Source organism: Jaculus jaculus, chromosome 21, assembly GCF_020740685.1.
Source record: "Jaculus jaculus isolate mJacJac1 chromosome 21, mJacJac1.mat.Y.cur, whole genome shotgun sequence".
NCBI lineage: Eukaryota > Metazoa > Chordata > Mammalia > Rodentia > Dipodidae > Jaculus > Jaculus jaculus.
Genome location: NC_059122.1, coordinates 10,898,255 through 10,926,174, shown reverse-complemented (window position 1 = coordinate 10,926,174; position 27,920 = coordinate 10,898,255). Strand labels below are relative to the sequence as shown.

General features: G+C 50.4%; 2 protein-coding genes across 2 annotated transcripts in view; both read right to left on the bottom strand.

Moving 5' to 3' along the window:
• Positions 1-4,711, bottom strand: part of Muc16 (mucin 16, cell surface associated) — a 100,685-nt gene extending 95,974 nt beyond the window's left edge. Inside the window, 1 exon segment of the mRNA XM_045139403.1 lies at positions 3,589-4,711. Coding sequence (XP_044995338.1) covers positions 3,589-4,711 — 1,123 coding nt within the window.
• Positions 4,712-5,045: 334 nt separating this feature from the next.
• LOC123456386 (serine-rich adhesin for platelets-like) lies at positions 5,046-25,630 on the bottom strand. The gene is made up of 7 exons (XM_045139402.1): positions 13,132-25,630; positions 12,839-13,048; positions 7,985-8,098; positions 7,191-7,467; positions 7,003-7,116; positions 6,547-6,708; positions 5,046-5,124 (listed from the first exon to the last, which is right to left on the bottom strand). Exons 1-7 carry the CDS (start codon positions 25,628-25,630, stop codon positions 5,046-5,048), a joined length of 13,455 nt encoding a protein of 4,484 aa, XP_044995337.1.
• Between the last annotated feature and the right edge of the window lie 2,290 nt (positions 25,631-27,920).

Sequence of the window (27,920 nt, the reverse complement as noted above, 5' to 3'; positions counted from 1 at the left end):
GGGTCCTTAGGCTTCACAGGCAAGCGCTTAACCGCTAAGCCATCTCTCCAGCCCCTCAATAACATTATTATTGGAGATAGGACCTTGTTCTGAACGGAGAGCACACTGATTTGGCTAGATTAGCTAGCTAGTGAGTCCCGCGGCTTCTCCCGTCTCTGTCTCCCCAGAGCCGGGGTTGCAGGCATGCACCATTATCTGGCTTGTGTACCAGGTCTGAGGATCCAAACTCAGGGCCCTGGGCTGGTGTTGTGTTAACTGAGTCATCTCCACAGCCCTCCTCCTCCTCATTTTGTTTTGAATATTTTTGGCTCATTTGTGGTTACAGGCCCCTAACCTTCTTAAATGTAGCATTCGCCAAGGATAACCCTTAGCTAATCTTCTTAGACCGGCATATGATTTTTCATTTGTTTGTTTGTTTCGAGGTAGGGTCTCACTGTAGCTCAGGCTGACCTGGAATTCACTACGTAGTCTCAGGGTGGTCTCGAACTCACGGTGATCCTCCCACCTCTGCCTCCTGAACACTGGGCTTAAAGGCGAGCGCCACCACCACACCTGGCGAGGTCTGCTTTTCTATACTGCCTCTTGGCAAAGGCCCAAATAGCCATGACTTCCTGGAGTGTGCAAGGCCAAGAAAGTATGGTATGAAGGGTTGCTGTCGGAGCAGTGACCCGAGTCTCACCTGAGGGTCTTCACCGTGCAGTCGGCATTGAGGGGCCCCATGGTGCTGTTGTGAAGCAAGGGCTTGAGCTGGGGGTGAGAGAGAGAGAGACGTGAGCTGGGGGGCTTGAGCTGGGGGTGACAGAGAGAGACGTGAGCTGCGGGGGGGGGTGCTGAGAAGCAGGGTGCGGGGCTGAGCTGAGTGGGCATTGGAGGCTGTTCTTACCAGCTGCTGCAGGGTCCTATCAGTGGCGTTGAACATCGCAGAGCCCACATGCTCCATGTCCTCCAGAAAGTGCATGTCAGTGATGGTGAAGTTGACCGTGAAACGCATTACCAAGGGGACCTCCGCTATAGCAGGAGAATTAAGAGGTCTTCATTAAGGGCAGAGGATAGGAGGTTAAGGCCCCAAGGACACATTTTCATTCTAGTACCCACCTGGGGTGTGGCCTGAAAATGCCTTGTGCGGCAGTCATTCTCCAGGCTACTCCTACTGAGCGAGACCAGCGTAACGGTTTACCTGAGATTGGGCGAGTTTCTGGGATGCAGTATCCCACTTTTAAAAGCAAAATATTTCCCATTTGTATGTATAATTAAAAAAAATATTGGCAAGCCCTTGCTGGTGGGATGGCTTAGCAGTTAAGGCAGTTGGCTTTAAAGCCAAAGGACCCAGGTTTGATTCCCCAGGACCCATGTAAGCTAGAAGCACCAGGTGGCGCATGCGTCTGGAATTTGTTTGCAGAGGCTGGAGGCCCTGGTGTGTCCATTCTCCCTCCCTCTCCTCTCTACCTGCCTATTTCTCTCTTCAATAAATAAAGCAAAATGAAATGAAACAAACATTAGCAAGCCCATGTTGTGTGTGTGTGTGTGTGTATGTAGCATACACGCATGCTTACATGTGTGTGGGTGGACTTGTGTTTGTGGGTGCATGCACCCATGTGTGTGAAGGCAGAGCTTGGCACTGGGTGCCTTTAGTGACTTGCCATTCTTTTCTGTTTATTGGTTTCCCTGTTTGTTCTGAGGCAGGTCTCATTCCAACCTAGGCTGACCTTGAATTCACTCTGTAGTCTCAGGGTGGCCTCGAACTCATGGCAGTCCTCCTTCCTCGGCCTCCCAAGTGCTGGGATTCAAGGTGCGAGCCACCACACCGGCTCAATCTCGTTGCATGAGGCAGAGTCTTTTGCTAAGTGGGGTCCGAAGGTTGGCGGGATGAGCTAGCTCGTCATCACGCTTGGGGGATCCTCCTAGCTCCACTGCCCAGTTACTGCAGTTACGGGGGCATGCTGCTACACACGGGGGCTGGAGACCTGAGCTCAGGTCCTCTGGCCCGTGCAGCCAGCGTCTCACCAGCAGAGCCATCTCCCCGCCCAACATGCCCTACATCTATTTACAACACCATTCACCATAGCCGAGCTATGGAGTCAAGCTGGATACTTATCAGAGGATGAGCGGATAAGGAATATGTTCATATGCACACTAGAATGTTGTGCAGCCGTGAAAATGAAATCTTGTCATTTGCGGCAAGGTATGTACAGCAGGGAGGAGGTGATCTTAAGTGGATTAAGTCAGGCACTTTTCTCTTGTATTTGGATACTTTTAAATTTTTTTTGTTCATTTTTATTTATTTATTTGAGAGTGACAGAGACAGAAAGAGGCAGAGAGAGAGAGAGAGAGAGAGAGAGAGAGAGAGAGAGAGAGAGAGAGAGGGAGGGAGGGAGGGAGAATATGGGCGCGCCAGGGCTTCCAGCTCCTGCAAATGAACTCCAGACGTGTGCGCCACCTTGTGCATCTGGCTCACGTGGGTCCTGGAGAATCGAGCTTCGAACTGGGGTCCTTAGGCTTCACAGGCAAGCACTTAACCACTAAGCCATCTCTCCAGCCCATTTGGATACTTTTAAAATAAAGCCTGATCTAAATGTAGAACAGTGGTTACTAGAGGCTGGAAAAGAAAGGTGGAAGGAGGAAGGAAAGAGGCAAAAGCAGATAGGAGTAATAAGTTCTGGTGTTCTGTAGAACAGTGGGTAACTATTGTTCACAATAACCTCTCTCTCTCTCTCTCTCTCTCTCTCTCTCTATATATATATATATATATATATATATATATAGTAAGTTCTGGTGTTCTGTAGAACAGTGGGTAACTATTGTTCACAATAACCTGCTATATATTGATGAAGTACTAGGAATGCAAAGGCAGAAAACACAATATAATAATAGAGTTGGAAACATTCACTACCGAGGCTTGATCAGTTTGTATTGTGTACTTGTATTGAAACACCACACTGTACCCCACAAATACATATCGTTGTTGTGTGTTAACAAAAGGTTTTTAAATGTTTAAGGAAATGAAAATGTTAGCCACTCTGACTTGACCATTATATACTTTAAACCTGTATTAAATCATACCCCATAAATTTGTGCAGTTTAAATAATGATGAAATAAATAAAAGTGATGGCTGGAGAGATGGCTTAGTGGCTAAGGTGCTTGCCTGTGAAGTCTGGGGACCCAGGTTTGATTCCCCAGGACCCACATAAGCCAGATGCACAAGGTGGAGCATGCATCTGGAGTTCATTTGCAGTGACTAGAGGACCTGGTACGCCCATTCTGTCTCTCTCTCTCTCTGGATTGCATACTTAAAATGTTTTAAGTGGGGCTGCAGAGATGGATTAGCGGTTAAGGTACTTGCTTATGAAGCCTAAGGACCCAAGTTCAATTTCCTAGAACCCATGTAAGCCAGATGCACAAGGTGGTGCATGTGGCTGGAGTTCATTTGCAGTGGCTGGCGGCCCGGTTGTACCCATGTCTGTCTGTCTCTCAATAAACAAATAAAAGATTTGAAAAATTTAAAAAGATACAAGGTATTTAAAAAAAAGTTTTAAGTGGGAATTTTTATATCACATCTATTTTACCATAATACTAAAAGTTATCCTTACTTGTTCTCAAGGTCACGTTCTCAGAGGCCAACGTAGACACCTGAGGTGTGGTCAGAGAGGCAGAAGGACTTCCAGCCAGTGTGGGGGAGGTGTCTGTGGCGTCAGCCACAGCTGATCTGGAGGCTGTGCTCAGTAAAGGAGTGGTCTCGGCTGTAGTTTTCGGGGCCGAGGTTGGACTTGCTCTCTCTCCGTGAGTCGCTGAAGATGGCGTTGGGGTCCCTGAGAGCGTCATTGCCGTGCTTGCGACAGTCTTGGAGAAACCCGGGAGTCTAACTGAAGTGACAGGTGGTGACGTTTCTTTGTACCGTGCAGTTACAGTGCTGGGCTCAGTGGTTGTATTAAGGGTACTGGGCAGCCCAGGGCCACTGGGGGACACAACTAGAGTACTTTCTGCTGAAGGGCTGGTGGCCCACAAGCCTGTGGTCTCTGATAACCCGGGGGAAAGGGTTACAGTTGGAGTGGTCGTGTGGACCTCTGTCCCAAGATAGGTGGACACTGAGAGCGTGTCTGTAGGAACACTGGATGAAACAGTTGAGCCCAGGTCATAGCTGCCGCTCTCGGTCACTGAGGAGGTTGTCCCCTCTGGTCCACCGAGGGACACAGTCTGAGTTGGATGGTCAGTATTCATCCCCGTCCCGGGCCTGATGGAAAACGAGGTTGTGGTTCCTGAAACATGGAGAAAAACAGCTGAAGTGGGGACTCCGGTGCTTGTCTCTGCATGGGAGTGGGTGTTCAGTAAGGCTGTGACTTCCGCTTCACCGGGAGAAAGAGCTGTAGCTGGAACGGTTGTGCTGGCGAGTGGCTTGGAACTGTGGACCTGGGAGGTCACCATGCCCGGTTCCCAAATCGACCCAGCTGTTGTGGGCACGGCGAGACTGGCTTCTGTGCTTGGACTGATGGCTGCGGAGACCGTGGTGTCTGAATGGCCGTCCGGAAGCTTGCCGGCTGACGTGCCGGTGTCCACAGCATCTGTGACGGAGCGCACTGTTGTAGTCACGGTTGGGAAGGTTGTACTTGTGTCTACGTTAGCACCAGCAATCACTGAGGTTGTCACATACGGCGAGGTGGTTGTTGGGATGGCTGAGCTGGCCTCTAGCCCAGAACCAGTGGTCACTGAGGACATTATATCCGATTCACGGTGGGGCAAGCTGGGGGTCGTTCTGGACACAGGCGTGCCGGTCTCGGTATGAGAGACCCATGGTTCTGTTGTCTCCATCTCACCAGGTAAAGTAGACGGAGTCGGGACCACCGAACTGGCTTCTCTTCCAGGACGCGTGACCTGCGAGCTTGCGCTCTCTGACCCACCTGGGGAAACAGCCAGAGTCGGAGGGGTTTTGTGTGTCTCTGAACCAGTGACTCGTGATGTCATTTCCTCTGTCACACCTGGAGAGACAGCCAGGGTCGAGATGGATGAACTGGCCCCAGCATGAGTAGCCAGTGGGGTTGTGGCCTGTGGTTCAGAAGGGCGGCCAGTCAGGGACGGCTCGGTTGTTCTGGCATCGGTCTCCGATGCCATGGTCTCTGAGGGCGGTGTATCTGCAACACCAGGTGAGGTGGTTCTAGTTGCAACAGCTGAACTGGCTTCTGGCCTGGGAATAGTGGTGGTTGGAACTGCGGTGTCTGATTCCATGTGGGAAAAACTTGCACTTGTCCTGGTAACAGTCAAGCTGGACTCTGTAGGATGAGTAAGTAATAACGCTGTTGTATCCGGTTCCCCAGGCAAAGCAGAGAGAGTTGGGGTGCCTGAGCTGGCGTCTGGCCTCACAGAATGGGTGAGCCATGAGCTTATCGCCTCTGGTTCTTGTGAATGGTCGGTCGGTGCTGGGGAAGCTGTATTGGTGTCTGTCTTGGGACTAGGGAACAGTGGGGTTGCCGTTGCTGATGTGCCAGAGGATGGAGTGGGTGAAGGTGCCTGTGTCCCTGGATGACCAGAAGAAGGAGTCCAAGTTGGAATATTGGGACTGGTCACTGTCCCCGAGGCAGCAGTGACCAATGTGGTCCGCCCCTCTGGTGTGTCAGCTGAAATAGCAGAAGTTGAGGTAGCCAAGCTTGCCTCTGTCCCAGGACTAGTAGCCACTGACTCACTATGAGCAAAGTCTGGGGTTGTGCTATGAACTGTTGGGCCAGTCTTAGAAGCATGAGAGACCTGTGATTCTGTTGTATCTGGACCACCAGGTAAAGTAGACAGAATTGGAACCTCTGAGCTGGCTTCTCTTCCAGAAGGCGTGACCCGCGAGCTTGCGCTCTCTGACCCACCTGGGGAAACAGCCAGAGTCGGAGGGGTTGTGTGTATCTCTGAATGAGTGACTCGTGATGTCATCGCTTCTGTCACACCCGGAGAGATGGCCAGGGTCGAAAGGGACGCACTGGCCTGGGCCCCAGCATGAGTGACCAGTAGAGTTGTGGTCTGTAGTTCAGAATCAGTGACCGACGAGGCTACAATCTCTAGTTCAGATGTAGAAACAGTTGAAGTTGAGAGGCTCATATTGGTCCTTGCCCTGGAAGTACTGAATGGTAAAGTCACCAGATCTGGTCGCCCAGGTGAGAGAATTGTAGTTGGAACAGCAGAACTGGCTTCTCCCCCAGGATTTGTGATTGTTGGGGAGATGGTGTCTGATGTGCTGTGGGGAAAACCTGGGGTTGTCCTCGGAACAACTGGGCTTGTTCGTGTAGAATGAGTGACCACTGGTGTTGAATCTGGCTCGCCAGAGGAGATAGTCATTGTAGGAACAGTTGAGGTAGCTTCTGTCCCACCCTCGGTGGCCCATGAGCCTGTGTGACTCAGTTGAACCGAGGAAACAGTCAATGTTGGAGTACTTGTCTTTGGCTCTGTCCCAGTTCTCACAGCTAGCGACGTGACCATCCCTGATAGATCAAGCAAAACAGTTGGACTTGGAATGGCTGAACTTATCTGTGCTCCAGCATCCGTGATCAATGTGGCTGCGATCTCTGTGCCACCCGCAGAAGGGACTGGCGTTGGTTTTGAAGGAGTGGTGTGTGTCATAGAACTTGTGACCTGTGAGGTTGCTGGTCCTGCCGTACCAGGTGAGGTGGTGGTTGTTGGAATGGATGAGCTGGCTCTTGTCCTGGGACTTGTGTCCAGTGAAGTCACGGTGGTGTCTGAGCCAGTATGGGAGATATCAGAGGCTGTCTCAGGAACAGGTGTTGAGGTCTGTGCAGGCTGCGTGACAAAAGAGACCGTTTTTTCTGGCTCACCAGCGGAAGTGGTCAGAGTTCGATTAACAGCGTTCGCCTCTGTCCTGGAACCAGCTTCCATTGTCACCATCTCTGATACAGGGGCAGAGACAGCCACAGCTGTACTAGAGTAAGTCGCCTGTGTCCTGGGATGGGGGACCCAAGAGACCGTGGTGTCAGGCTCATCCAGGGAATCGGTAAGAGTTGAGGTGACCCTACTTGCGTCTTCTCCACGGCTGGTAGCTGGCGAGGACACAAAATCTGGTACGGTAGAGGTAATAGTTGGGGTTGAAGCTTCTGCCCTGGGATTGGTGGCTGTTGGCAGCGTGGTGCCTGATTCACCATGGGAAACACTGAGGGCTGTATTTGAAATAGCTGGGGCGGTCTCTGCAAGATGGGTGACCCACGGAGCTGCCACGTCGGGCTCCGTGTAGGAAACAGTCACAAGTTGACCATCTGAACTGATCTCTGTCCCAGAACTGGGGACCAGTGAGGCTGTGCTCTTCGGTTCTCTGCTGAAAGCGTATGGGGTTGTCACGGACACAGTGATGCTGGCATCTCCTTCGGATCCAGTTGTCAAAGGCGCCGTTGTCTCTAGAATGTTGAAGAAAGTAGCTGAGGCTGTGGTGGCCATGTCTACCACGGTGGTTGTTTTCCCTGGTGTCTTGGGGACAGTGAGCGTTTCTGACGTGGGAAGAGAGTCACTGGGGGTGGACGTGGTTGAAAAGGTAGTAGCCTCCGTTGCTTTTACTGTCCTTCCCGCAGAGAGCCCTGTGACTTGGGAGAGGGACACACAAGTTGGATAAGATAATTACACTTATGCCTTTTCTACATGAGGAAAGGGAGAGAAATGTTTGTCACATTATGGCTTGCAAACAGAAGCCAGTAGACACAGAATTAAACTCATGAAAGCTATATACAACCCTCTTTAAGATAAAGAAGACAGAATCCGGGCGTGGTGGCACTCCCCTTTAATCTCAGCACTCGGGAGGCAGACGTCAGAGGATCGCCGTGAGTTCGAGGCCACCCTCAGACTACATAGTGAATTCCAGGTCAGCCTGGGCTAGAGTGAGACCCTACCTCGACAAACAAAGCAAACAAACAAACAACAAAGATAAAGAAGTATTTTTATCTTTCTGGGACAGGAAATAAAGCCCCAGGTAAGATGTCTAAATTCCAGGGGTATGCCCAAAGAATGTACCTGTCGGGTGAGCAGATGATGCGGAGGGCAAAGGGCTCTTGGCTGGCCCCTCAGGGCGCCCGTTGGCAGCCGCGTTGGGTATGTTTGTGTGGTGCTCCGCGATGCCATCAGTTTCTGTAGGTGAAGGTGAAAACGGAAAGGTGACTTATCTCTTCCAGAAGGAGGTCGCTATCTAAACGAACCCCTAGACTGACTACACACACTCTTCTTCCCAATCCCATGGGTTTGCACTTGAGGCATGAATGGATTCGCACATCCTTAGATGCATCATTCTACCTCACCTCGTCTGTCTTCCTTGCATGTAGTTATCTGACCGTCATTCTGAATCTTGATCCTCTTACACTGGCTCCTTACTGTCTATCGTTCATTCCATCTTTTGTTCCTTATTTCTCTCCTTTCCGCCCACTTCTTATAGAGTCGTTTTGCCTTTCCTTTACTTCTTCCAGCATTTTCTCTTATTTATTACTGTTTTTCCCTGATGCGTTATAGGAAAGGTGACTGGCAGCCAAAGTCTCTCCAGGTTGCTCTAACTTCCTCTTTCTCTTTCCCTTTCCCTTTCCCTTTTTAAAAAAAAAAAAAAAAAAAAAAAAGATTATTTATTTGCAAGCAGAGAGAGAGAGAGAGAGATAGAGAGAAGAGAGACAGACACAGAGAGAATGGACACACCAGGGCCTCCAGCCACTGCAAATGAACTCCAGACGCATGTGCCCCCTTGTGCATCTGGCTTACATGGGACCTGGGGAATTGAACCTGGGTCCTTAGGCTTCACAGGTAAGTGCCTTAACCACTGTTGCAGTCAGGCTGGTGGAAATCACCCAACCAAGAGCAGCTTGTGGGGAAAAAGAGGTTTATTTTGGCTTACAGGCTTGAGGGGAAGCTCCACGATGGCAGACAAAAATGATGGCATGAGCAGAGGGTGGATATCACCCCCTCTGGCCAACATAAGGTGGACAATAGAGAGAGTGTGCCAAACACTGGCAAGGGGAAACTAGCTATAACAATCATAAGCCCGCTGCCAACAATACACTCTCCCCGCCAGGAGGCTTTAATTTCCAATTACCATCAGCTGGGAACCTACCTTCAGAACACCTAAGTTTAGGGGGGGGGGGACACCTGAATCAAACCACCACAACCACTAAGCCATCTCTCCAGCCCCTCTTTTTCTGAAAGATATGTATGTATCCTAGGTTGGCCTGGAGCTCATGATACACCTGCCTCGACACGTCTAGTGCTGAGATTAGGGGTGTGTACCCCATGCCTGACTCATTCCTTCCTTCTTCATCCACCACTGCCACCTTCCGTTAATGCCTCTATTCTTTCTTTTATTTAGTTGTGTGCCATAAGTTTTTGTTTCTTCAGACTTTTTTTCACCCCGGGATATCTTTTTCTACTGTGCAACCTCCTCTTCTGGCTTAGGAACAGTCCGCTCCTTTCCGGGGAGGGTCATCTCAGTGAGGCGGGGAGCGCTCATGTAAGGGTCAATCTGACCAAGAGCTGTGTCAGTATGACGGTGCATTGTGGGTGCTTTGTTCACCTGGATATGCTCAGTGGCCAGAGAGTCTGCATCTAACCCCTTACGTTCAGCATTACTCTACGCATTCTTAAGCATGTGCAATAGAAATTCAGCACTCCTTTTTTGGGCCACTGACCCTGTGTCCAGCCCCAGTGTTTAGCCTGGGCACACCTACCAACTCCACTATTGTCTCTCCGGAAGGGCACACACTGCTCCTCTAAAGTGACTTCCAGATACTTGGCGGTGGCTTTTTGGATATGCATGCGCTTGATGGCCTGGGGCAGCTTCACAGGTGTTTGTAGAATAAACACAAAGATTTGAAACCCCTCGATTTGCATGATTTTGTGGGGTTTTCTGGGTCAAGAGAGCAGTGAGCCGTTTTCACAGGTCACCTCAGGCTGCTGACTGGGAGAGCTGGTTTCTTGATTAATAAATGCCCATTACTCAAAGCACTGAACCAGAACATGAAAGCAGGCATGACTATACACGCCTGTTAGCCTAGCACTCAAGAGTGAGGCAGGAGAACCGTGAATTTAAGGCCATCCTAGGCTATATCTCAAAAACAAACAAAGAAAAACCAAACGAGAGTGAGATGTGTGTGTGTGTGTGTGTGTGTGTGCGTGCGTGTGTGTGTGTGTGTGTGTGTGTGTGTGTGTGTGACAGAGAGAGAGAGAGAGAGAGGGAAAGAGGGAGACAGAGAGAGAGAGAGAGAGAGGGAGGGAGAGAGAGGGAGAGAGAGGGACAGAGGGAATATCAGATAAGGACCAATAATGCCAGACACTTCTGAGATTACTATGAACTATTTAAATTAGCTAACGGAGGAAACTAATCACCCTCTAGAGGTTGTCTGTTGAAGCAGGGGTGGTATTATTGGAGGACATCTTTGGACTGTATTCACAATAAAGTTTGAGACCAAAATTCAAACCTTTCAGATGAATAGAATCCCTAAGGCCTTCATTTACCTTCCGCTGTCTGTAAGTGTTGCTTTTTCTCCCCATCTCTGGGTCCCTCCCACATCTTTAGGTACTGCATTCCTTTGGTTTTCAGGAACTCATTTTTTTTCCTTGCTTTTGCCTCTGTTTTCACTATAGCAGCATGCTCTGCTCAAAGGCAGAAACTCTTCCTTGAGCCAGGCCAGCTGGCAGAGGTCTAAAATCGCAGCTCCGGGGCGGGGTGGGGGGGCGCTAAAGCAGGCAGATCTCGGGCTCAAAGCCAACAACGAAAGGGCTGGGGACGTAGCTTAGACGGCAAACACTCACTGAACGTGTATGTCTACCCCAGCACCACAGGAAACGAAACAAAACACAGCCTCTACCCGTATCCCCATGGCATTTTAACCAAGTCTAATCACCTATACCTCACTGATATATGCTTGGAGCCTCTCCTCATTGTCAAAACACTTGTCAACTTGGCTCTATTCTGTGATACGTGGTAGAGCTGACCACTTCTCTCCTCTCCTTTGGACGTTGTGATGCCAAAATACTTAGAATTTCCTGATAACTTTTTTTTAAATTTTTTATTTATTTATTTGAGAGCGACAGACACAGAGAGAAAGACAGATAGAGGGAGAGAGAGAGAATGGGCACGCCAGGGCTTCCAGCCTCTGCAAACGAACTCCAGACGCGTGCGCCCCCTTGTGCATCTGGCTAACGTGGGAACTGGGGAACCGAGCCTTGAACCGGGGTCCTTAGGCTTCACAGGCAAGCGCTTAACCGCTAAGCCATCTCTTCAGCCCTCCTGATAACTTTTTGACCACCACTGCTTAGTGATTGTGAGCACACCCTCCTGGTTGCATGCCATTTAAGTCCATTTTTGCTTTTAGAGGTTCTGGGATCAAACCCAAAGCCTCGTGCTACATAGACAGGCGCGCTGCCATTCAGCTATGATCCCAGCTCTTGGACTTTTGAGACAGGGTCTCGCTGTGTGTCTCACGATGGCCTTTAACTCACCATCTTCCTGCTTCTGCCTCATGCACGCCGGGGTTATAGGCACGAATCTCTACCCCTAGACAAACTCTTCAGGAAATTCCTTCCCTTCTGGGTGTCTCAAGCCTATCATTGGCAGAATGAGCTTCTAAGACTTCTGGATTCAGAGGATTAAAAAACAACCTTAAAAAATGGGACTGGAGAGATGGCTTAGTGGTTAAGGTGCTTGCCTGCGAAGCCTAAGGACCCAGGTTGGATTCCCAAGTACCCATGTAAGCCAGATGTTCATGGTGGCACATGCATCTGGAGTTGGTTTGCAGTGGCCAGAGGCCCTGGCATACCCATTATATTTCTTTGTCTTCTCTCTGTCTCCCTCAGCTTGCAAATAAATAAATAAATAAATAAATAAATAAATAAATAAATAAATGTTTTTTAACCTTAAAATATTTCTCGACATAAAATAGTGCTGTATAGGTTATTTGCTATCAATAATCATTAGTATTATTGTCAAAGCATGTATTATTGCACTGTACTTACTCAAGTCCTTGATTATTTATCTGTTTTGCCTATATAGAAAGATCAGAATGAGGGCTGGAGAGATTGCTCAGTGGTTAAGGCACTTGTCAGTAAAGCCAAAAGACTCAGGTTCAATTCCCCAGGACCCACATAAGCCAGATGCACAGGCGGTGCATGTGTCTGGAGCACACTTGCAGTGGCTGAAAGTCCTGTCGTGCCCATTCTCTCTCTCTCTCTGCCTCTTTCCCTCTCTCAAAATAAGTAAATAAATACAACAAAAATATTTAAAAGCGAAATACCAGAATGAAACCCATCAATCTATACAATGGATGTGGTTGAATAATTCTAATCATAATATTTATAATTAAATTTTAGTGCAAGAATGGACTCCTAATTAACTCTTTTTACATCTTTGGAAGGATCTGTTTACTATGGTCCTTCCGTCTATCAATGGGAATATCGGAATTATGTGGCCTTACTTGTCCACTGAGTTGTGTGTGGAAGAACTTGAAAAGCACTTGTCACTCTTCCAAAGTCAGAGCTGGCCGTCATTCTGGTTTCTAAAGGGGGTGACAGAGATGTCTTGACCTGCTGAGTTCTGGGCTGCGTGGTACTGGGCACAGATAAGCGGCCCTGAGGACTGCTGCTCTCTGTCACAAGACTGGTGTCCACTGCCCAAGCCCTATGTGACGAGGACGTAAGGGTGCTGAGGACCGGGCTGGTCGGGAAGACAGGGGCAGTAAAGGCAGAAGGGGGTAACGTAGGAGCTGATGGGGGTAGACGCTCTACCACGGTGGACGTAACAGCGTGTGCAGGGTTTGGCTCTGTCCTTGAGTACAGGGGGCTGGACGTCACCTCTGAGCTGGCTTTGGGGACTCCACTTGTGGGAGACAAAGGCACCTCCTCGGGTGTTGAATTCTGCACAAAGGCAGTAGGCCCTGGAGAGGAACGTGTATTTGCTGGGGGGAGTGAGCTGGTCTCCGGGGACATGCTGGTGTCTGCTAATACAGAAGTGAGATGGGAAGATTGCTCCGTCATAAATCTTGTGGCCTCCAAAGAGACAGGCAATGATGTGGGTACGGTAGTTGCCCAAATGGAGGAAGAGGTCACCTTTGGATGGGTGGCTGTATATGAGTCAGAGGGAACTGGTCCAGATGATCTCAATTTATGTCCAGAACTGGAGGTCTTCATACTAGTGTCTGTAAGAGTGGAGGAAGAGGGAAATGTTCCTGAGGATGTGGTGGATCTGGATGTGTCTGTGTAGGAGATGGTCAGTTTAGAGGGGCTGGCAGCAGTGGACACCGATGGAATTGCAGTGCTGGTGTCTGTGGAGGAGGTGGTCTGTTTAGAGCTGCTGGCAAGAGTGAAAACGGTTAGAATTCCAGTGCTGGTGTCTGTTGAGGAGATGGTCTGTTCAGAGGTGCTGGCATCAGTGGACATGGTTGGAATTCCAGTGCTGGTGACTGTGGAGGAGATGGTCTCTTTAGAGGTGCTGGAACCAGTGAACAAAATTGGAATTACAGTGCTGGTATCTGTGGAGGAGATGGTCTGTTTAGATGTGCTGGAAGCAGTGGACACAGTTTGACTTGCCATGCTGCTGTCTGTGGAAGACATGGTCTGTTTCGAGGTGCTGGCAGCAGTGGACACTGTTGGAATTCCAGTGCTGGTGCCTGTGGAGGAGATGGTCTGTATAGAGGTGCTGGATCCAGTGAACACAATTGGAATTCCAGTGCTCGTATGTGTGGAGGAGATGGTCAGTGTAGAGGTGCTGGCAGCAGTGGACACCCTTGGAATTTCAGTGCTGGTGTCTGTGGAGGAGATGGTCTGTTTAGAGGTGCTGGCAACAGTGGACACCGCTGGACTTTCAGTGCTGGTGACTGTAGAAGAGATGGTCAGCTTAGACGTGCTGGCAGCAGTGGTCACAGTTTGACTTGCCATGCTGGTGTCTGTGGAGAAGATGGTCTGTTTAGAGGTGCTGGCAATAGTGGACACCGTTGAAATTCCAGTGCTGGTGTCTGTGGTGGGGATGGTTTGTTCGGAGGTGCTGGAACCAGTGGACACAGTTGGAATTCCACTGCTAGTGTCTGTGGAGGGGATGGATTGTTCAGAGGTAGTGGAACCAGTGGATACGGTAGGAATTCCATGGCTGGTGTCTGTGGAGGAGATGGTCTGTTTTGAGGTGCTGGTAACAGTTGACACCATTGGAATTCCAGTGCTGCTGTCTGTGGAAGAAATGGTCTGTTTATATGTGCTGGAAACAGTGGTCACAGTTTGACTTTCACTGCTGATTTCTGCAGAGGAGATGGTCTCTTCAGAGGTGCTGACAGCAGTGGACATGGTTGGAATTCCAGTGCTGATGTCTGCAGAAGAGATCGTCTCTTCAGAGGTGCTGGCAGCAGTGGACATTGTTGGAATTCCAGTGCTGATGTCTGCAGAGGAGTTGGTCTCTTCAGAGGTGCTGGCAGTAGTGGACATGGTTGGAATTCCAGTGCTGATGTCTGCAGAAGAGATGGTCTTGTCAGAGGTGCTGGCAGCAGTGGACATTGTTGGAACTCCAGTGCTGGTGACTGTAGAGGAGATGGTCTCTTCAGAGGTGCTGGCAGCAGTGGACATTGTTGGAATTCCAGTGCTGATCTCTGCAGAGGAGATGGTCACTTCAGAGGTGATGGCAGGAGTGGACATTGTTGGAATTCCAGTGCTGATGTCTGCAGAGGAGATGGTCTCATCAGAGGTGTTTGCAGCAGGGGACATGGTTGGAATTCCAGTGTTGATGTCTGCAGAAGAGATGGTCTTGTCAGAGGTGCTGGCAGCTGTGGACATCGTTGGAATTCCAGTGCTGATGTCTGCAGAGAAGATGGTGTCCTCAGAGGTGCTGGCAGCTGTGGACATCGTTGGAATTCCAGTGCTGATGTCTGCAGAGGAGATGGTCTCTTCAGAGGTGCTGGCAGCAGTGGACATATTTGGAATTCCAGTGTTGATGTCTGCAGAAGAGATGGTCTTGTCAGAGGTGCTGGCAGCAGTGGACATTGTTGGCATTCCAGTGCTGATGTCTGCAGAGGAGATGGTGTCCTCAGAGGTGCTGGCAGCTGTGGACATCGTTGGAATTCCAGTGCTGATGTCTGCAGAGGAGATGGTCTCTTCAGAGGTGCTGGCAGCAGTGGACATTTTTGGAATTCCAGTGTTGATGTCTGCAGAAGAGATGGTCTTGTCAGAGGTGCTGGCAGCTGTGGACATCGTTGGAATTCCAGTGCTGATGTCTGCAGAGGAGATGGTCTCTTCAGAGGTGCTGGCAGCAGTGGACATTTTTGGAATTCCAGTGCTGATGACTGTGGAAGAGATGGTCTTTTCAAAGGTGCTGGCAGAAGTGGACATAGTTGGAATACCAGTGACTGTGCCTGAGGATGAGAGAGTCTGTTTAGAGCTGCTGGCACCCGTGGACACCTTTGCAATTCCAGTGCTGATGTGTGCAGAGGAGATGGTCTCTTCAGAGGTGCTGGCAGCAGTGGACATTGTTGGAATTCCAGAGCTGATATCTGCAGAGGATATGGTCTCTTCAGTGGTGCTGGGAGCAGTGGACATTGTTGGAATTCCAGTGCTGATATCTGCAGAGGATATGGTCTCTTCAGAGGTGCTGGGAGCAGTGGACATTGTTGTAATTCCAGTGCTGATATCTGCAGAGGGTAAGGTCTCTTCAGAGGTGCTGGCAGTAGTGGACATTGTTGGAATTCCAGTGCTGATGTGTGCAGAGGAGATGGTCTCTTCAGAGGTGCTGGCAGCAGTGGACATTGTTGTAATTCCAGTGCTGATATATGCAGAGGATAAGGTCTCTTCAGAGGTGCTGGCAGCAGTGGACATTGTTGGAATTCCAGTGCTGATGTCTGCAGAGGAGATGGTCTCTTCAGAGGTGCTGGCAGCAGTGGAAATTGTTGGAATTCCAGTGCTGATATCTGCAGAGGAGATGTTGTCTTCAGAGGTGCTGGCAGCAGTCGACATTGTTGGAATTCCAGTGCGGATGTCTGCAGAGGAGATGGTGTCTTCAGAGGTGCTGGCAGCAGTGGACATTGTTGGAATTCCAGTGCTAATGTCTGCAGAGGAGATTGTCTCTTCAGAGGTGCTGGCAGCTGTGGACTTTGTTGGAATTCCAGTGCTGATGTCTGCAGAGGAGACGGTCTCTTCAGAGGTGCTGGCAGGAGTGGACTCTGTTGGACTTTTAGTGTTGGTGTCAGTGGAGAAGGTGGTCTTTTGAGAGGTGCTCTGACCAGTAAACACAGTTTGAATTCCAGGGTTGGTATCTGTGGAAAAGATGGTCTGTTTAAAGGTGCTGGCAGCCATGGAGACCGTTGGAATTCCAGTGCTGGCGTCTGTGGAGGGGATGGTCTGTTCAGAGGTGCTGGTGCCATTGAACAAATTTGCAAATGCAGTGCTGGTGTCTGTAAAGGTGGTGGTCAGTTTAGAGGTGCTGGCAGCAGTGGACACCGTTGAACTTTCAGTGCTGGTGAGTGTAGAAGACGTGGTCTGTTTAGATGTGCTGGAAGCAGTGGACACAGTTTGACTTGCCATGCTGGTGTCTGTAAAGGAGGTGGTCTGTTTAGAGGTGTTGGAAACAGTGGACAGTATTGGACTTTCAGTGCTCGTGAGTGTAGAGGAGTTGGTCTCTTTAGACGTGCATGAAGCAGTGGACAGTATTGGACTTTCTGTGCTGGTGTCTGTGGAGGAGATGTTCTCTTTAGAGCTGTGGGCAGAGGTAGAGACCATTGGAATTTGAGCGCTGGTGTCTGTATAGGATGTGGTCTGCTTAGAGGTGCTGGCATCAGTGGACACCTTCGGACTTTCAGTGCTGGTGAGTGTAGAGGACATGGTCTGTGTATAGGTGCCGGCAGCAGTGGTCACAGTTTGACTTTCAGTGCTGCTGTCTGTGGAGGAGATGGTCTTTTCAAAGGTGCTGGCAGAAGTGGATGTAGTTGGAATACCAGTGCCTGTGCCTGTGGATGAGAGAGTCTGTTTAGAGCTGATGGCACCCGTGGACACCTTTGCAATTCCAGTGTTGGTGACTGTGGAGGGGATGGTGTCTTTAGAGGTGATGGCAGCAGTGGACATCGTTGGAATTCCAGTGCTGATGTCTACGGAGGAGATGGTCTCTTCAGAGGTGCTGGAAGGAGTGGACATTGTTGGAATTCCAGTGCTGGTGACTGTGGAGGAGATGGTGTCTTCCGAGGTGCTGTCAGCAGTGGACATGGTTGGAATTCCAGTGCTGGTGACTGCAGAGGCGATGGTGTCTTCAGAGGTGCTGGCAGCTGTGGACATTCTTGGAATTCCAGTGCTGATGTCTGCAGAAGCGATGGTGTCTTCAGAGGTGCTGGCAGCAGTGGACATCGTTGGAATTCCAGTGCTGGTGACTGCAGAGGAGATGGTCTCTTCAGAGGGGCTGGCAGGAGTGGACATCGTTGGAATTCCAGTGCTGATGTCTGCAGAGGAGATTGTCTCGTCAGAGGTGCTGACAGGAGTGGACACCTTTGCAATTCCAGTGCTGGTGACTGTGGAGGAGACGTTCTCTTCAGAGGTGCTGGCAGGAGTGGACTCTGTTGGACTTTTAGTAATGGTGTCTGTGGAGGAAGTGGTCTGTTGAGAGGTGCTCTGACCAGTAAACACAGTTTGAGCTCCAGTGCTGGTATCTGTGGAGGAGATGGTCTGTATAAAGGTGCTGGCAGCCATGGAGACCGTTGGAATTCCAGTGCTGGCGTCTGTGGAGGGGATGGTCAGTTCAGAGGTGCTGGCGCCACTGAACAACTTTGCAAATGCAGTGCTGGTGTCTGTAAAGGTGGTGGTCAGTTTAGAGGTGCTGGCAGCAGTGGACATGGGTGGACTTTCAATGCTGGTGAGTGTAGATGACGTGGTCTGTTTAGATGTGCTGGAAGCAGTGGACACAGTTTGACTTGCCATGCTGGTGTCTGTAAAAGAGGTGGTCTGTTTCGAGGTGCTGGCTACAGTGGACATGGTTGGAATTCCAGTGCTGGTATCTGTGGATGACATGGCCTGATTCGAGATGCTGGCTGCAGTGAACACCTTTGGAATTCCTCTGCTGCTGTCTGTGGAGAATATGGTCTGTTGAGATGTGCTGGCAGCAGTGGATTGGGTTGGAATTTCAGTGTTGGTGGCTGTATAGGAGATGGTTTCTTTAGAGGTGCTGAAACCAGTGAACACAATTGGAATTCCAGTGCTGGTATCTGTGGAGGAGATGGTCTGTTCAGAGGTGCTGGGAGCAGTGGAGACCATTGGAATTCGAGTGCTGGTGTCTGTAAAGGAGGTGGTCTGTTTAGAGGTGCTGGCAGCAGTGGACACCGTTGGACTTTCAGTGCTGGCGAGTGTAGATGACGTTGTCTGTTTAGATGTGCTGGAAGCAGTGGACACAGTTTGACTTGCCATGCTGGTGTCTGTAAAGGAGGTGGTCTGTTTAGAGGTGCTGGCAGCAGTGGACACGGTTGGAATTCCAGTGCTGGTGCCTGTGGAGGAGATGCTCTCTTTAGAGCTGATGGCAGCAGTGGAGACCATTGGAATTCCAGTGCTGGTGTCTGTAAAGGAGGTGGTCTGTTTAGAGGTGCTGGCAGCCGTATACATCACTTGACTTCCAGTGCTGGTGGTGTCTGTAAAGGTGGTGGTCTGTTTAGAGGTGCGGGCAACAGTGGACACCATTGGGCTTTCAGTGCTGGTGAGTGTAGAGGAGTTGGTCTGGTTAGATGTGCTGCCAGCAGTGGACAGTACTGGACTTTCAGTGCTGGTGTCTTTGGACAAGGTGCTCTCTTTAGAGCTGTTGGAAGCAGTGGAGACCATTGGGATTCGAGTGCTGATGTCTGAATAGGATGTGGAATGTTTAGAGCTGCTGGCACCAGAAGACACCGCTGGACTTTCAGTGCTGGTGGCTGTGGAGGAGACGGTGTCTTTAGAGGTACTGGCAGGAGTGGACTCCGTTGGACTTTTAGTGTTGGTGTCTGTGGAGGAGGTGGTCTGTTGAGAGGTGCTCTGACCAGTAAACACAGTTTGAGTTCCAGTGCTGAGATCTGTGGAGGAGATGGTCTGTTTAAAGGTGCTGGCAGCCATGGAGACCATTGGAATTCCAGTGCTGGCGTCTGTGAAAGGGATGGTCTGTTCAGAGGTGCTGGCGCCACTGAACAACTTGGCAAATGCAGTGCTGGTGTCTGTAAAGGTGGTGGTCAGTTTAGAGGTGCTGGCAGCAGTGGACACCGTTGGACTTTCAGTGCTGGTGAGTGTAGAGGAGTTGGTCTGTTTAGACGGTCTGCCAGCAGTGGACAGTACTGGACTTTCAGTGCTGGTGCCTGTGGAGGAGATGCTCTCTGTAGAGCTGATGGCAGCAGTGGAGACCATTGGAATTCGAGTGCTGGTGTCTGAATAGGACGTGGTCTGCTTTGAGATGCTGGCAGCAGTGGACACCGCTGGACTTTCAGTGCTGGCGAGTGTAGAGGACATGGTCTGTGTATACGTGCCGGCAGCAGTGGTCACAGTTTGACTTTCAGTGCTGGTGTGTGTGGAGGACATGGTCTTTTCAAAGGTGCTGGCAGAAGTGGACATAGTTGGAATATCAGTGCCTGTGCCTGTGGAGGAGATAGCCTGTTTAGAGCTGCTGGCACCAGTGGACACTATTAAAATTCCAGTGCTGGTGGCTGTGGAGGAGACGGTGTCTTTAGAGGTGCTGGCAGGAGTGGACATTGTTGGAATTCCAGTGCTGATGTCTGTGGATGAGATGTTCTGAATCAAGGTGCTGGCAGCAGTGGACATGTATGGATTTCCAGTGCTGCTGTCTGTGGAAAAGATGATCTCTTTAGAGAGGCTGGCAGCAGTGGACACCGCTGGACTTTCAGTGCTGGTGAGTGTAGAGGACATGGTCTGTGTATACGTGCCGGCAGCTGTGGTCACAGTTTGACTTTCAGTGCTGATGTCTGTGGAGGACATGGTCTTTTCAAAGGTGCTGGCAGAAGTGGACATAGTTGGAATACCAGTGCCTGTGCCTGAGGATGAGAGAGTCTGTTTAGAGCTGCTGGCACCAGTGGACACCTTTGCAATTCCAGTGCTGGTGACTGTGGAGGAGATGGTCTCTTCAGAGGTGCTGGCAGGAATGGACTCTGTTGGACTTTTAGTGTTGGTGTCTGTGGAGGAGGTGGTCTGTTGGGAGGTGCTCTGACCAGTAAACACAGTTTGAATTCCAGGGTAGGTGTCTGTGGAGGAGATGGTCTGTTTAAAGGTGCTTGCAGCCATGGATACGGTTGGATTTCCAGTGCTGGCGTCTGTGGAGGGGATGGTCTGTTCAGAGGTGCTGGTGCCACTGAACAACTTTGCAAATGCAGTGCTGGTGTCTGTAAAGGTGGTGGTCAGTTTAGAGGTGCTGGCAGCAGTGGACACCGTTGGACTTTCAGTGCTGGAGAGTGTAGAAGAGTTGGTCTGGTTAGACGTGCTGCCAGCAGTGGACAGTACTGGACTTTCCGTGCTGCTGTCTGTGGACGAGGTACTCTCTTTAGAGCTGTTGGCAGCAGTGGAGACCATTGGAATTCGAGTGCTGGTGTCTGTAAAGGAGGTGGTCTGTTTAGAAGTTTTGGCAGCAGTGGACACCGTTGGACTTTCAGTGCTGGTGAGTGTAGAGGAGTTTGTCTGTTTAGTCGTGCTGTCAGCAGTGGACAGTACTGGACTTACAGTGCTGGTGCCTGTGGAGGAGATGGTCTGTTCAGAGGTGCTGGCAGCAGTGGAGACCATTGGAATTCGAGTGCTGGTGTCTGAATAGGACGTGGTCTGCTTTGAGATGCTGGCAGCAGTGGACACCGCTGGACTTTCAGTGCTGGTGAGTGTAGAGGACATGGTCTGTGTATAGGTGCCGGCAGCTGTGGTCACAGTTTGACTTTCAGTGCTGATGTCTGTGGAGGAGATGGTCTTTTCAAAGGTGCTGGCAGAAGTGGACATAGTTGGAATACCAGTGCCTGTGCCTGAGGATGAGAGAGTCTGTTTAGAGCTGCTGGCACCAGTGGACACCTTTGCAATTCCAGTGCTGGTGACTGTGGAGGAGATGGTCTCTTCAGAAGTGCTGGCAGGAATGGACTCCATTGGACTTTTAGTGTTGGTGTCTGTGGAGGAGGTGGTCTGTTGAGAGGTGCTCTGACCAGTAAACACAGTTTGAATTCCAGGGTTGGTATCTGTGGAGGAGATGGTCTGTTTAAAGGTACTGGCAGCCATGGAGACCGTTGGAATTCCAGTGCTGGCGTCTGTGGAGGGGATGGTCTGTTCAGAGGTGCTGGCGCCACTGAACAACTTTGCAAATGCAGTGCTGGTGTCTGTAAAGGTGGTGGTCAGTTTAGAGGTGCTGGCAGCAGTGGACACCGTTGGACTTTCAGTGCTGGTGAGTGTAGATGACGTGGTCTGTTTAGATGTACTGGAAGCAGTGGACACAGTTTGACTTGCCATGCTGGTGTCTGTAAAGGAGGTGGTCTGTTTCAAGGTGCTGGCTACAGTGGACATGGTTGGAATTCCAGTGATGGTATCTGTGGATGACATGGCCTGATTCGAGGTGCTGGCTGCAGTGAACACCTTTGGAATTCCTCTGCTGCTGTCTGTGGAGAATATGGTCTGTTGAGAGGTGCTGGCAGCAGTGGATTGGGTTGGAATTCCAGAGTTGGTGGCTGTATAGGAGATGGTTTCTTTAGAGGTGCTGAAACCAGTGAACACAATTGGAATTCCAGTGCTGGTATCTGTGGAGGAGATGGTCTGTTCAGAGGTGCTGGCAGCAGTGTAGACCATTGGAATTCGAGTGCTGGTGTCTGTAAAGGAGGTGGTCTGTTTAGAAGTTTTGGCAGCAGTGGACACCGTTGGACTTTCAGTGCTGGAGAGTGTAGAGGAGTTGGTCTGTTTAGACGTGCTGCCAGCAGTGGACAGTACTGGACTTTCAGTGCTGGTGCCTGTGGAGGAGATGCTCTCTTTAGAGCTGCTGGCAGCAGTGGAGACCATTGGGATTCGAGTGCTGGTGTCTGAATAGGACGTGGTCTGTTTAGAGGTGCTGGCAGCAGTGGACACTGCTGGACTTTCAGTGCTGGTGAGTGCAGAGGACATGGTCTGTGTATACGTGCCGGCAGCAGTGGTCACAGTTTGACTTTCAGTGCTGGTGTCTGTGGAGGACATGGTCTTTTCAAAGGTGCTGGCAGAAGTGGACATAGTTGGAATACCAGTGCCTGTGCCTGTGGAGGAGAGAGTCTGCTTAGAGCTGCTGGCACCAGTGGACACCTTTGCAATTCCAGTGCTGGTGACTGTGGAGGAGGCGGTGTCTTTAGAGGTGCTGGCAGGAATGGACTCTGTTGGACTTTTAGTGTTGGTGTCTGTGGAGGAGGTGGACTGTTGAGAGGTGCTCTGACCAGTAAACATAGTTTGAGTTCCAGTGCTGGTATAAGTTGAGGAGATGGTCTGTTTAAAGGTGCTGGCAGCCATGGAGACCGTTGGAATTCCAGTGCTGGCATCTGTGGAAGGGATGGTCTGTTCAGAGGTACTGGCACCGATTAACAAGTTTGCAAATGCAGTGCTGGTGTCTGTAAAGGTGGTGGTCAGTTTAGAGGTGCTGGCAGCAGTGGACACCGTTGGACTTTCAGTGCTGGAGAGTGTAGAGGAGTTGATCGGTTTAGACGTGCTGCCAGCAGTGGACAGTACTGAACTTTCCGTGCTGCTGTCTGTGGACGAGGTGCTCTCTTTAGAGCTGTTGGCAGCAGTGGAGACCATTGGAATTCGAGTGCTGGTGTCTGAATAGGACGTGGTCTGCTTTGAAGTGCTGGCAGCAGTGGACACCGTTGGACTTTCAGTGCTGGTGAGTGTAGATGACATGGTCTGTTTAGATGTGCTGGAAGCAGTGGACACAGTTTGACTTGCCATGCTGGTGTCTGTAAAGGAGGTGGTCTGTTTCGAGGTGCTGGCTACAGTGGACACAGTTGGAATTCCAGTGCTGGTATCTGTGGATGACATGGCCTGATTCGAGGTGCTGGCTGCAGTGAACACCTTTGGAATTCCTCTGCTGCTGTCTGTGGAGAATATGGTCTGTTGAGAGGTGCTGGCAGCAGTGGATTGGGTTGGAATTCCAGGGTTGGTGGCTGTATAGGAGATGGTTTCTTTAGAGGTGCTGAAACCAGTGAACACAATTGGAATTCCAGTGCTGGTATCTGTGGAGGAGATGGTCTGTTCAGAGGTGCTGGCAGCAGTGGAGACCATTGGAATTCGAGTGCTGGTGTCTGTAAAGGTGGTGGTCAGTTTAGAGGTGCTGGCTGCAGTGGGCACCGTTGGAGGTTCAGTGCTGGTGAGTGTAGATGACGTGGTCTGTTTGGATGTGGTGGAAGCAGTGGACACAGTTTGCCTTGCCATGCTGGTGTCTGTAAAGGAGGTGGTCTGTTTAGAGGTGCTGGCTACAGTGGACACGGTTGGAATTCTAGTCCTGCTGTCTGTGGAGAAGATGGTCTGTTTAGAGCTGCTCGCAGCAGTGGACACGGTTGGAATTCCAGTGCTTGGGTCGGTGGATGTGATGGTCTGATTTGAGGTGCTGGCAAAAGTGGACACGGTTGGAATTCCAGTGCTGCTGTCTGTGGATAACATGGTCTGTTTCGAGGTGCTGGCAACAGTGGACATGGATGGAATTCCAGTGCTGCTGTGTGTGGAGAAGGTGGTCTGTTTAGAGCTGCTGGCAACAGTGGACACGGTTGGAATTCCAGTACTGCTGTCTGTGGAGAAGATGGTCTGTTTAGAAGTACTGGCAGCAGTGGACACATTTGGAATTCCAGTGCTGGTGTCTCTAAAGAAGGTGGTCTGTTTAGAGGTGCTGGCAGCAGTGGACACTGTTGGACTTTCAGTGCTGGTGAGTGTAGAGGAGTTGGTCTGTTTAGACATGCTGCCAGCAGTGGACAGTACTGGACTTTCAGTGCTGGTGTCTGTGGAGGAGATGCTCTCTGTAGAGCTGATGGAAGCAGTGGAGACCATTGGAATTCCAGTGCTGGTGTCTGAATAGGACGTGGTCTGCTTTGAGATGCTGGCAGCAGTGGACACCGCTGGACTTTCAGTGCTGGTGAGTGTAGAGGACATGGTCTGTGTATACGTGCCGGCAGCAGTGGTCACAGTTTGACTTTCAGTGCTGATGTCTGTGGAGGAGATGGTCTTTTCAAAGGTGCTGGCAGAAGTGGACATAGTTGGAATACCAGTGCCTGTGCCTGAGGATGAGAGAGTCTGTTTAGAGCTGCTGGCACCAGTGGACACCTTTGCAATTCCAGTGCTGGTGACTGTGGAGGAGATGGTGTCTTCAGAGGTGCTGGCAGGAATGGACTCTGTTGGACTTTTAGTGTTGGTGTCTGTGGAGGAGGTGGTCTGTTGAGAGGTGCTCTGACCAGTAAACACAGTTTGAGTTCCAGTGCTGGTATCTGTGGAAGAGATGGTCTGTACAAAGGTGCTTGCAGCCATGGAGACCGTTGGAATTCCAGTGCTGGCGTCTGTGGAGGGGATGGTCTGTTCAGAGGTGCTGGCGCCACTGAACAAGTTTGCAAATGCAGTGCTGGTGTCTGTAAAGGTGGTGGTCAGTTTAGAGGTGCTGGCTGCAGTGGACAACGTTGGACTTTCAGTGCTGGTGAGTGTAGATGACATGGTCTGTTTAGATGTGCTGGAAGCAGTGGACACATTTTGACTTGCCATGCTGGTGTCTGTAAAGGAGGTGGTCTGTTTAGAGGTGCTGGCAGCAGTGGACATGGGTGGACTTTCAGTGCTGGTGAGGGTAGAGGAGTTGGTCTTTTTAGGGGTGCTGGCAGCATTGGACATGGATGGATTTCCAGTGCTGCTGTCTATGGAGGAGATGGTCTGTTTAGAGGTGCTGGCAGCAGTTGACACCCTTGGAATTCCAGTACTGTTGTCTGTGGAGGGGATGGTTTGTTCAGACAGGCTGGAACTAGTGGACACGGTTGGAATTCCAGTGCTGGTGTCCGTTAAGGAGTTGGTCTGTTTAGAGGTGCTGGCTGCAGTGGACACAGATGGATTTCCAGTGCTGCTATCTGTGGAGAAGATGGTCTGTTTAGAGGTTTTGGCAGCAATTGACACCGTTGGAATTCCAGTGCTGGTATCTGTGTATGACATGATTTGTTTCGAGGTGCTGGTAACAGTGGACACGGTTGGAATTCCTGTGCTGCTGTCTGTGGAGAATATGGTCTGTTGAGATGTGCTGGCAGCAGTGGATTGGGTTGGAATTCCAGTGTTGGTGGCTGTGTAGGAGATGGTGTCTTTAGAGGTGCTGAAACCAGTGAACACAATTGGAATTCCAGTGCTGGTATCTGTGGAGGAGATGGTCTGTTCAGAGGTGCTGGCAGCAGTGGACATGGTTGGAATTCCAGTGCTGGTGTCTGTAAAGGTGGTGGTCAGTTTAGAGGTGCTGGCAGCAGTGGACACCGTTGGACTTTCAGTGCTGGTGAGGGTAGAGGAACTGGTCTGTTTAGATGTGATGCCAGCAGTGGACAAGTATGAGTTTTCAGTGCTGCTGTCTGTGGACGAGGTGCTCTCTGTAGAGCTGTTGGCAGCAGTGGAGACCATTGGAATTCGAGTGCTGGTGTCTGAATAGGACGTGGTCTGCTTTGAGATGCTGGCAGCAGTGGACACCTTTGGACTTTCAGTGCTGGTGAGTGTAGAGGACATGGTCTGTGTATACGTGCCGGCAGCAGTGGTCACTGTTTGACTTTCAGTGCTGGTGTGTGTGGAGGAGATGATCTTTTCAAAGGTGCTGGCAGAAGTGGACATAGTTGGAATACCAGTGCCTGTGCCTGTGGAGGAGAGAGTCTGTTTAGAGCTGCTGGCACCAGTGGACACCAATGAAATTCCAGTGCTGGTGGCTGTGGAGGAGACGGTGTCTTTAGAGGTGCTGGCAGGAGTGGACATTGTTCGAATTCCAGTGCTGATGTCTGCGGAGGTGATGGTCTCTTTAGAGGTGCTGGCAGCAGTGGACATCTTTGGGCTTTCAGTTCTGGTGAGTGTAGAGGAGGTGGCCTGTTTAGACGTGCTGGCAGCTGTGGACACAGTTTGACTTGCAGTTTTGTTGTCTGTGGAGAAGGTCAGTTTAGATGTGCTGGCAACAGTGGACACCATTGAAATTTCAGTGCTGGTGAGTGTAGATGACGTGGTCTGTTCAGACGTGCTGGAAGCAGTGGACACAGTTTGACTTGCCATGCTGGTGTCTGTGGAGGAGACGGTCTGTTCAGAGGTGCTGGCAGCAGTGGGCACAGCAACAGTGCCGGCGTCTGTGGAGGACATTGTCATTTCAGAGATGCTGGCACCAGTGTTCACTGGAACAGTGCTGGTCTCTGGGGAGGAGATGGACTTCTCAGAGGTGCTGGCCCCGGGGGACACACTGTGCATGGCACTGCTTGTCCCTGTTGTAGAGATGGTTCCTTCAGACTCTGTGGACCTTTCAATCCCAGATGAATGAAAGGCCAGTGACCCCACTGAAGTTCTTTTCATGCCAGGGGAGGCGTGAATGGGTGTTGAAACAGTGGCTCCCATTATGCTGTCAGTTGTGACATCGGGTGACAGTAGTTCAGGTGACACGGAGCTTTCTGTGAGAGAGGGAGGCGCGGACTCCGCACGGGGAGATGCGTGATCCCCAGTGGAGAAAGGTCCCACCACCGAGGCACCACTCGATGCGCTCCCGCGAGTGGTGACTTTGGATGACTTCTCAGCGTGACTGGCTGGACTGAGGTTGTTTGGCATGGAGGTAGAGAGACTGGAGGTAGTTCCACCTGAGACTTTTGTGTCTGTTGGGGGAAGAGTGCTTGGAAGCGTCGTTCTTGCAGAAGAGGTTTCTCCTACAGTGGAGGGCCCAGGAGAAGGGTTAGCACTATATTCTGCGGAGAAGGTGGTGTCCTCTGACGTGCTGGTGACTGTTTCCCGCCTTGATGGGGCTGGGGAAGAACTTGTCTGAGCATCCACACCTGCAGTATCAGATGAAGGCATGGATGTAGAAATGGTATTGCATTCATCGTTTCACAGAGTCATTATTTCAGGCATTGTTTCTGATGGGACTGACTCAAGTGAGATAGTGTGTGGGGGCTACATGTAAGAGACTGCTTCAAATCTCTGATGAGGCTTTTTTATATCAGAGGGAGGGAGGGAGAGAGAAAGAGAGAGGAAGAGAGAGAACTGGTGCGCCAGGGCCTCAGCCACTGAAATCGAACTCCAGTTACCTTACAAAAATGTCTTCAAGCTGTCTGTTTCAGATAGATGAGGAAGTTTTTGAGATCTACTGCACAAAGCCAGGCAGGATGGCTCACACCTGTAATCCTAGCACTCTGGAGGCTGAGGCAGGAGGATGGCTATGAGTTCAGTGACAGTCTGGTCTACAGGGTGAGTTTCAGACTAACTGGGAATAGACAGGAAGGCTTTGTTCCCCCCCCAAAAAAACAAAAGAGAGAGACCCATTGCGCAACATGTGTTATTTCAAACTGGCTAGGAAAGTCATTTTAAATATTCAATGCACTTAAAATGTGCACTGATAGATATGTTACTAAATTCATGATTTATTTTATGCCATTATCTATCTATCTATCTATCTATCTATCTATCTATCTATGCACACACATATAATGTATTCAAAATATACCTGATAAATACATTTCTCCTTACGAATCCATGAGAACTTGATACTAGGACCTCTTATGCAACAGTTGTTTTCTCATTACTGGGACAAAATATGCAACCAGTTTATGGAAGAAAAAGGGGTCATTTGGGCCTATTGTTGCAGAGGGTAGAGTCCATACTTAGTGCTACAGGGACACAGCAACACATCCTCACATCAACAGGGAGAAAGTAGAGAGATCCAGAACAGAGAGACAGGCCAGGCTACAGCCCGGTCCAGCCCACTCCCGATGATACACTTCCCCCGGCGAGGCTCTGCCTCCTCATGGCTTTACGAACCTTCCCAAATAGTCCCACC

Bases quoted from the DNA above. Each gene is read 5' to 3' on its own strand.
- LOC123456386 (XM_045139402.1), bottom strand. From the start codon at position 25,630: ATGTCCTCTACACTCACCAGCACTGAAAGTCCAAAGGTGTCCACTGCT. The intron at 7,117-7,190 runs GTGGGTCACCCA...ATGGTGAATCAG, and splicing joins GAGCCCGACGTGGCAGCTCC to GCACCACGCTGCCAACAGCC. The intron at 5,125-6,546 runs GTGGCACAGAGA...CTGGTGTTGCAG, and splicing joins AACGCCAGTCCCTTCTGCGG to ATACACCGCCCTCAGAGACC.